The sequence below is a fragment of the Charadrius vociferus genome, unplaced genomic scaffold (genome assembly GCF_000708025.1).
Source record: "Charadrius vociferus isolate BGI_N301 unplaced genomic scaffold, ASM70802v2 scaffold363, whole genome shotgun sequence".
Taxonomy (NCBI): Eukaryota; Metazoa; Chordata; class Aves; order Charadriiformes; family Charadriidae; genus Charadrius; species Charadrius vociferus.
The window spans coordinates 908013-918141 of record NW_009647942.1 but is presented as its reverse complement, the minus strand read 5'-3'; the positions used below and the strand labels follow the sequence as shown (position 1 = coordinate 918141).

The 10129-nt window shown below is 38.4% G+C and overlaps 1 protein-coding gene across 1 annotated transcript in view; it reads left to right on the top strand.

The window, feature by feature from the left end:
- The first annotated feature begins 1389 nt into the window (after positions 1-1389).
- FAM19A5 (family with sequence similarity 19 (chemokine (C-C motif)-like), member A5) overlaps positions 1390-10129 on the top strand; it is a 366191-nt gene continuing 357451 nt past the window's right edge. Inside the window, exon 1 of the mRNA XM_009883214.1 lies at positions 1390-1501. Within this exon, the coding sequence (XP_009881516.1) occupies positions 1390-1501 (112 nt within the window). The remainder of the gene's footprint in view (positions 1502-10129) is intronic.

The window sequence follows — 10129 nt, the reverse complement described above, 5'->3', positions numbered from 1 at the left end:
GGGGGGGGCGCGGGGTGCGGGGAATAGGGAGAAGAAACCTGAAAGTCTTTCACAGAAAAATGTCCTGGTCTTTCCTGCTAGTGCAATGACCTTTATTAACTTGGATCATTTTTTTCGTTCCACGTTATTTTGAAGATGAACTGATGTAACTGGAGTCCAGTTCAGTAAGTCTCAAACTTATCCCAGTTAGACTTATGGAACAAGATCATTTATATAGAAAGCAGCATTTTATGTGCTAACATGAATAGGGAAAGCTGGGGAAGGAAAATATGGTTTCTGATACTTGATCTGCTTGAAATCCTGCAAGTACAGCTATGGTGTGTTTCAAATAACTGCCTTACTGAGGGAAAATGTCTTACATTATTCAAATCCCTGCTACCTGATTTGAATTTATGACTGTCTAAATATGCTCTGTGGCTAAATTACAAGGCATGTGTGTATATTAAACCTGGTGACTGTGGGAAGTAAGTAACAGTGATATACAACTTAAAGAATGATCAAAACCAAGAGCTGATGTGACCAATGGACTCTAATGGATGTAAGTAGTTGGAGTGCTTGTCATCTATCCACATGATCCTAATGTTGGCAGCCTGTTGAAAGTGATGCGTGGGAAACTAGTGCAAAGTGCTGATTTATTTTATGCTAATGGAGAGAAGTCCATATTGTTCAAATTAAATCCTAAAGCAGAAACAAATCATCCAGCCAAGCCCATCCTATGGAGTTTCACTGAAACAGTTAGTGGTCTCTTTTGTGACCTCAGAGTTGTAAAAATTAAACAATGTTAGAGGGCTGCTGTTTTCAAGTGCTTCTGGCTGCTGAAAGCAGCTGAGATTCTTCTACAGATGGCTATTTAAGTTAAAAGCCAAATGGAGAGATCACAGCAATTAGTGCACATTGGCTTCTAACTGCATCAGAGTGAATAATGTGGGAGAAGTGAGCCAGGACTGTGCCTCAGTCTGTGCTTTTTCCCACCAAAGGCTGAGTACCAGCAGTTATTCTCAATTTAAAAAAAAAAAAAAGGAAAGGAGGGGGTAAAAAATAATAAGAGCGGCTTGTGCGTGGGACGTCTTCAGAGCTCAGCGCCGCGCCGGGCTCCCGAGGGGCAGTGAAGCCCACCGGGCTGGTGAATCTCACCACAGGGACGGGAGGAGAGCTGGCTGCGGCCACCGCGCTGAAGTCCTGCACGCTTTAGAGTCGCCTTGGCTTTCCGGCTGGAAGATGGTGCCTGCAACAGGACCGTGTTGCTGCTGAGGAACCTTGGGGTGGTTGGAAGATGCCTTCCTTGGGGATTACACGTGGAGAAAGGCCATCAGTCAAGGGGAGAGCCGACTGGTGAAACTGTCTGACTTTCCCCCCCCTCCCCACCCCCCTACTGGGGAAGTGGCTTCAATGGCTCCATCTCCCAGGAGAAGCAGTAGGAAAGATGCCAACGCCTTGCCAAGCATGTCCTCAACTTTCTGGGCTATCATGATCCTGGCTAGTCTCCTAATCGCTTACTGCAGTAAGTACATGTTTGTCCTGGTGCTTTTACTGGGCGTAAACCCACGCCCTTCCCGCCTGAGGTGACGCCACTGGCGCAGGCCGAGCGCTGAAGCTGGCAGGGGTTAGGTGCTGTGCCTTGGACTTGGCACCTCCACGCTTCTCCCCGCTCCCCCATGGTAAAGCTGCTAGAGCGACACTCTGATACTGCTGCTTTCTGGGAGCAGGAGGTGTCCTTAGGTCGGAGATGTGACATTTCCAGTCCAAACAGAAACATCTCTTGGATCTTAGGCGCAAACTTTTTAGTGGTAGTAACAGCAATCCACTGTTCGCTGTTTATCATAGGATGTTACCAGCTCTCTCCCAGTCTGCTCTTTCCACGTACACACTCTCCTACCCCCCTCCACCTTCCCTGAACAGCAGCTGTCTTGCTTATGTTCATTCCTTTAGGAAGCACATACTTAGTTAAGTGACAGATGTCTTAACATCACCGGGATCATATGTGATCCTCTGACTGTGAAATTGCATTGGAACACCCGGGCACTTCCTTAGCGTACCCTCAGCAGTTTGGTAAGCCCGTGCTGTCAGTTTTAGAGCTGCATCACAGGTTACCTGTAGAGTTTGGTATATTCTTTTTTGGGTTTGATAGATCGTCCACTGATCACACTGAGTTGCAGACAAGGTATCTGTAAGAATCAAGTGCCTGGACTGTTAGGACTTTTAAAGGTCTTTATTTTTTTTTCTTGTTAGTTTTTTGTTGCTCTGGGCAAGTGTCATTTGTAAGCAGTTATGTAATATAAATAGAGTTAATGCCCATACTTCTGGGGAATGCAAGTTAGTGCGTAGTTCCAGAGTGGGAATCTTTCAAAAACAGTAGAAAATGCAGTTTCTATGCAAAAATAAAAACAAAATACGTAATTTATCAGAAGGGACCTGCACAACTTTTCCAAAATTAATCTACACTGTATTTTCCCAACCTGAGCTGAATGTGGTCTGTAATTTACCCGTAGTGTGTGTTCCTTTCATTAGCTGTAGCATAAAAGACTTTGCACTAGGCTTGTCTTGTGGAGCTGTAATAGGTGTAGGTTTTGATGAATAGGAAATGGATTCTCATTTTCAGGAGCATGCCTGCTGCATTTCTTAACCCTCTATTCCATTCCCTCCAACCGTATTATATTCTCCATTTTTCTGTGTGGTGGTTTTTTTCTGAAACAAGATTGTAATTGGCTAAGAGAACCTTTAATTCACTTTTTTACATGTTACAGGGACTCTCCGTACTGACAACAGTGAAAGAGGCTTATTCCAAAAAGAATAACATATTTTGTAATTATTTTTTGTAATTTAGCACATTTTGCATTATGCTTCTCATGAAAAACCATATCAAACAGGCCACACTTTTAAATCATTTCATTTTGTACATAATGCCATATTCACCGTGCTAATATAGAGGGTATACTAAGCAACAAACTTGGATTTGAAAGAATGTATGTGCATACTGGGAGTTATGTGATTCAGTAAATGCATATTACAGGATGAATAGCTCAAGTGTAAAGGGAATTCAGCTGTAGATTAGTAATAGGAAATATTTTATCAAGTTTGTGCTAGAAATGCCTGGAGGGTCCCAGGCTTTTTATGATAAGGTATCAGTTCTTCTGTGCAGATACCTTGTATCAGCATAGCTTCAGAAAGAGTTAACTGTAAACTCTGGCACATTAAAAATTATTTATATTCAGCAGTGAGAGGTTTGACAATGTTCCGTTCTAAGGAATTAAGTTGTCCATTTGAATTGTTATATATTGTTCATTATTTATTTTTTGCGTTGTTTCCTGATACTGAACAATGCAAATGTTAGCTGATCATATGAAAGCAGCTTCTGGTGTGCTTAAATCACCAGTTTCTAATTAGTTCTCTCAGCCAGTGTAGATGGTGTTCCTCAAAGATGTAGTACACTCTGCATTCCATATAGTGCTGAAAAGCACCATGCAGCTTAAAATATGCAGTGTCAAAACACTCCACCATTTATGTAATCTTTCACTGATTTGATAACTGCAATTCCAAATGTTAATGAAGCGCCGTGAACATTTTCTGTAGCGGTAGTATTTGAAAAATTGCAAAAAATGTTCTTGCTCTGTCGAAAGAGTGAAGATTTTTAAAAATCAAGGCAAAAAAATGTGAAGCTATTTCTAGGTAAAGTAGTACTGCACATTTTTTTAATTCTTTTAAAAATCATCTAGGGTTTATTCAGTCTTTTTTTCATCTGGTGCCTTATTTTTTGAAGGGAAGTGTAACTGGAGTGAGGGGTGGGGGTGGGTGTCAGTTATGTTTTAAGAGTAATAGCCTTGCCATATTTCTTAGGAAATAAAAGAAAAGAACTTGACAATGTAAGGTGTTCTGTATTTTTCCACACACCTTATATTCAGGTATATGGAAGTATACCAACTTAAACTTCTGATATCAAGCAAACTTCTGTAAAAAAAACAAAAAACAATACAGGTGAATCCATTATTAAAGTAATTACAGGAACCTTCTATCTAATTATTTCTCACTGTATCATTTTACTACATTTACATCAAACCCTGCAACTCAAACAAAAAAAAAAAATTAAAGACTTTTACATATTTCTTTTTTTTTTTTAGGTAGTACTATAAATAAAATTTTTGATCTACCTTGCTTATTTTCATTTTTAGTGTATTGGTCTGAAAAAGCTTATTCCTGAATCAGTTATATGAATGTTGTTTCCCCTTCCCCTAATTGCTTTGTGAATCTTTGTTTCTGGGAATGAATTTGTTGTACAATAGTCATCCCTATCACTGAGAGCAACCAGTAAACAACATACTCTGACTTTCACTTGACAGATAAGTGTATTTATAAAGCGTGTTCTGGATGTATATGTGCATTCCATTAGACTTTCATTTATACTTTAATTTCTGAAGCCCAATTGTGTTCTCTTTGACATGGTAAAATCATAAACTGATAATTTTTTCCTTAAATGTTTAGATTATACTTAGGGATAGTGGCTCCATCCTATGGTGGAAGAGAAACCTGCATCAAATCAATTAGGTTAGTTGCTATAGTGATAAATATAATGTAATATTCTCCATCTGAAGAAAAATGGTCTGATTTGGTAGGTTCTCAACAGGAGAAGGCGAAAATTAAGTAGTAGAAATAGGCTGTTTATGGTCCTTGGTGTGACCACCAAGGAGTTAGTTTACTTAACAGAACCATCAGTAAATGTAAAAACAGTCTCAGAAGGCCCTCCTGTAGAGGGTGACCACCTTCAATGGCAGTTCAGAATTAGAGGAGTTGTGACATTTTTGGATCCCAGACATACATTCAGCATACTTGTTTAAGGAACAGTGGTAGACCAGAGAGAAGTACCTACAGTGAATTCTTTAAGTTACTGGTTTTATATTGTTAAGGTACATTGGGTTGTTTTTTTTCTCCTTCTGTAACTGGGATTTACATTTTTCCGTGTTTAAAAAGTTTGGTCAAATTAAAGAGACTTACTGTGGTACCAAAGCTGAATGCTACATCAGAAATCTAAAAATACCATGGTTTTGATTCAGAATTATTTCTTAGCGTATTTATTCAGTTGGCTTTGCTGTAAATACTGAGGTGTTTTATATGTAAATGATGACTTTTTCAACAACGTGATTCAGCTTTAGCAAGGTCATGGCTGTTAGGAGCTTTTGGCTTTCCTTATTTTATACAGTTTTGTAAGCATAAGAAATAGAACATTAGACCACTGTGGTGTTATGGGTTTTGCTGTTCTGTTACTTACAAGGGCATGCAAATGGGTTTTTTGAAAGGAACTACCAAAACTGAATGGTACTTGGAAAGTTCACCTTCTTTTAAGTATTGTCTACAAAAGAGAGCAATATGAAGCCCGGAATTTATGCTGACTAAATGGTGATAGTACTAGGAAAAAAGAATTCAAAAGTCCAAAATGCAAAATATTTCCCATAAGTCTACAGTTCTGCATTGTAAGTGCATGTTCTTTCACAGTAATAAGAAATGGAAAGAGGAAATGTTCTCCTAACTCATTATTTCTTTTGCTTGTAGAATACAAAATAAGAACATTGTAATGATGAAATACTGGTGGGTTCTAGTAAATTACTGATTCTGCGGTCTACTATTTAAACCTGTGGAATTTGTTCAGCAGAAAAAATCAATCAGCATAAATAACAAAAGCGTCTCAAAGATTTTGCTTGATATCATACAAAATACAGATAATTCCCATGAGAAATACTATATTGACCTCACCTTAAATTGAGATCCTGTCGTTACATATTGGGTGGACTTTGCTCATTTGGGAAACATTTTTTCATCATCCTGTTCTGGAATTGGTTTCTGTCTACAAGACACAGGCTACTATGGTCTCTAGGTCTTATTGTTTCCTTACGCTATTTGAGATTGCCAGCAGGGATGGCAATTAGCTGTGACTGTCACCTGGACAACTCTCTAAGAGGAGCTACCATATCATCATGCATTGGCTACTCAACAGCTGTTAGACAATAAGTGGTCACTGCTGATTTATGTTGGACGCAAACAAGTCATCTCTGAGTAAAGGCCTACAGCTCCTGTTACTCATCCTATATGATTTGGATCACTTTCTCTGCTTTTTACAAATGAAAAAGACAGATTTTTTTTTTTTAATCTGTCCAAACTGATTTGTAATTTTATTATGTTTTCTGCAAGAATTACTGTGCTTCTATTTTTTCCAAACTCTGCAGCCTGAATGAATGTGACATACAGAGCAACCATCATTCTTCAGACTTTTTTTCAGTCTCATTTGTGTATAGAAATAAAAAATAATGCTTTTATGACATTAAATAAGAAAAGCTAGATACTAATTTTTTGTCTCTTTATATAACATCCCAGCAGTGCCATTTTAAGAAGGTTCGTTTTTTGAATTAAAACCAGTGCTTTGAACTTAATGGCCTCTACAAAATATTGTCTGTCAATGTGAGTACCAAACTGACATTGAGATTGTCTCACCAGTTATGTTGTAGTCTGTCCAGATCAGGTATTACATAGAAGTCATTGGCGTTAACATAAGAAATGTCTTCTTACAGCTTTTAGTGTTGAATTCAACACTTTAAGGCTAAGTAAGCAGCATTTACAATTTCTCAAATGTATTTGAATTCTGGTAACTCTTACTTCCGTTGCAAGTATAGCCACTGATATGGGTGGATATAATGAGAAACAGGTATAGAAGGGAAACTAGAAAGAAATGGATATTTTCGATTATATATGTGGCAGTGGAGTATTCCATGTCTTTCAGCAGGGTTGCTAGGAGAGAGATCGAGACCTCTTTGACTTGCCTTTTTTTCCTCTGTTTATACTATGTATTGTATTGTTTTTACCATAGACCATGAAAACAGCCCTACTGCTCCAGCTAAGGGTGTAAGCATGGGGTAGATTGGATCTTCTTTTATTGGGGTCCCGTTAATCTTTCACTCTTTGCTTTCTGAGTCCATTGAAGAAGCGGTAGTAAATGCTTCACTGGAATTAGCCTTGTGAGTGGGATTTTTCCCCCTCATTCTTCTCTGCTAGAAGGTGGGGGTATGAAATCTCTCAGTTTTTAGATGTAATTTAGTGCTTTCTTAGCAAGTGCTTTAACCATAAGGCTATTATGTGAAAAAAACCCACGTTGCCAGCTATTCTAGCATCTGGCCTGCCAAATGATTTTTATTAGAGATATGCCTTGAATGTTGTCAATAACTCAGAAAAGCACTTGGATGCTGAACTACGTACGGAAGTGTCACATACATAGGCAAATCTAGATAGCATTAATTAACCACAGTCTTCCTGGTCTGCATATTCTTTTTTGCTAAATTCAAACCAGAATTTTTTCGTATTTGGCCAGGTGTGTTGTTCCGCTGGGGGTTTGTTTAGTTTTTTTTTTTTCCTCTGTTTAAAGGGAAATTACACTGCTTTTTGCACAGATGGCTGGCAAAATTGCTATTCTAGATGTTTTGGGAAGTCATCTCTTCATGGATATGCTTTTATGTTAGCCCTGCAAATAGGAAAATGTTATGTGGTGACTATTTGAAAATATATGAACCGTATTTAGAGTATGTTTTCCAATATTTCTGGTGTAGAGGTTTATTTCAAAGATTTTGTGCATGTTTTTCAATAAATGGGCTTTGGCTATAGTACGGGAATCACAAGTATAATGGTAGAGGGTTTTGCATTCATGTGATGATCTATTGATCTGAAGACTTTGTGGCCTGTGTCTTATTTCGATCTCTGGATGGACTGTTTCTTTTGACACCTTTCTGCAAACACTTGATTGCTTTCAGATAACAGGAGAGTATCTTGTCTAAATCTCAGGTGAGGAGCATAACTGACTATTTTTCAAAGCAGTCTCTGTGCAACAGCTAGGTACTCGATACCATCCCCAGTTTTGTGTCTCCTAGCACTCTGAAATGCCTGTGGCCCAGTACGGCAATAAGGTAGTTACTTCTCTAGAACAAAATGTTACTTATTTTGCCAAACGATATGCTGCTGTTGGAGAAAACATGAACTATATCTAGAGAGACCTCTAGCTACTGTTTTTTCTGTGGTTACAATTCCCTTCAAGGCTGTAGGTTGGTATAACTTATTTTTAGTTTTGATGTTCTCCACCTTGTTCTCTTGCAGCCTGAGCTAAGACATGCTTTGAGCTGACCCTTGTCTTTTTAAGAGCCCTCCACCACTGGCATCTCTTGCTCTCCCAACAGGAGAGTGTTTTAACAGGGCAGGATCTTACGATATTTTTAGGGTCACATACCTGGCAAAATAAAGCTTCCTTCTTTCTTCACCTGTGCCTGAAAGTAGCAATTTGAGCTATGACCCCATTGTTTGGTTTGGTGTTTTGAAGGTCCAGAACTGGGACTGTCTCTGGTTTTGTTTTGTGTAGAGGTTAATTCCAAAACACTGTTAACATCTGTGCTCTGTTTGTATTTTGTGTACCAGAAACTGAATAAAAGCCCAGAGCAGAATGCCTAGGAGATTGGTAACGTTTCAAATTGCAAGTTGTGTTGGTTGGACTGATTCCTGATTTTTCATCCGTTGTAATGAAGAATTGTAGTGACTGACTGTAGTCAAGCGCAGCAGTAGAACCCGCTGGTTCTGTTAGCAGACAAAGCTGCATCATCTGAGAGCAAGGTCCTTAACTCTTATAGAAATGAGAAATTTAAAAGGGAATTCTTATTGTGTTATTCTTAATCATAGTTTAATTTATAGTGGCTTTTAATTTTACTCATAGAACTATTTGCCCCCAATTATCTTAGAACTCTGATGTTGACAAATGTGTTCTAAGAGATGATACACTGCCAATATGATACTGTTAACCCCAAACGCCTGTGTCACTTTCAATACTCTCAGATGTCAGTATCCCTTTTAGCAGAATGTTTAATTTTTCCATTGAACTACACCAGTGCAAAGTTTGGCAGAACAGCTTAGCCAGATGACAGAAGTGGGTTTAAGCTAAGCTTTTCCACTTTTCATTAAATGATTCACTTGCAATCAAAAGTGTGGAAATGCTGTGGGAACGGTGACTTCTAGCACTTCTTCTGGCAAGGCCAGAGGAGGCCCCCAAAACTGATCAGGGCTCTGGAACACATCTTCTATGAAGAAAAGCTGAGACAGTTGGGGTTGTTCGGCCTGGAGAAGAGAAGGCTACAGGAAGACCTTATTGCGGCCTTTCAATGCGTGAAAGAGGCTTACAGAAAAGGTGGAAATAATTGTTTTACCAAGGCCAAGTGACAGGACAAGGGGCAATAGTTTTAAACTGAAAGAGCGTAGAGTCGGATTGGACATAAGGAAGATTTTTTTATGGTAACAGTGGTGAGACACTGGAGCAGACTGCCCAGAGAAGTTGTAGGTGCCCCATCACTGGAAGTGTTCAAGGCCAGGTTGGATGGGGTCTTGAGCAACCTGATCTAGTGGAAGGTGTCCCTGCCTATGGCAGGAGGGTTGGACTAGATGGTCTTTAAATGTACCTTCCAACCAAAACCATTCTATGACTTTTGGCCTCTTGCTTAATATTAAACTAAATACGAGTGTAACAGATGTTGTGAGAGGTTACCTATTACTGATAGCATTCTCTGGTGTTACTGAAGGGGTTCACCAGTTGCTCATTTTTTTGAACCAAAATAGACTTTGTATTTAGTTATACCTTGGATAGACTCTTTTCTTCTGTGCAACCTAAAAGAAACGTGACTTTTTCTATTATTTTTTGAATAGTGAACTAATTCCAAAGTAGTTCTGTATAGAGGCTTGAATCATAAAAATATAAAATTATTTTCTGAATTGAACTAATACAATAATCTGAGTTAATCTTAAAGATCATTTTATTGAAACATATCAGAAAGGTGTTTCAGAGCTTTTTCTGTATACACTGTTAGTAGTGCTTTATTGAACATTCATTTTAAGATGAGTATATATGTTTGTGTATATTTGTGCTCAGTAAAAACATATAAATATTTGAAATAAAGCCAAGAGGTTTTAAATATTGTTCTTACTGAACATTACTAAAAGGTGGTAATTTCCCTGAAATTATCTTCTGAAAGGCACTTGACCTAACATGTCTTTGTATATCCTAATACTTGCGATAATGATTCTTTTAAGTTACTGTTTTAAAAAAATTTCATAGATGTTTTCC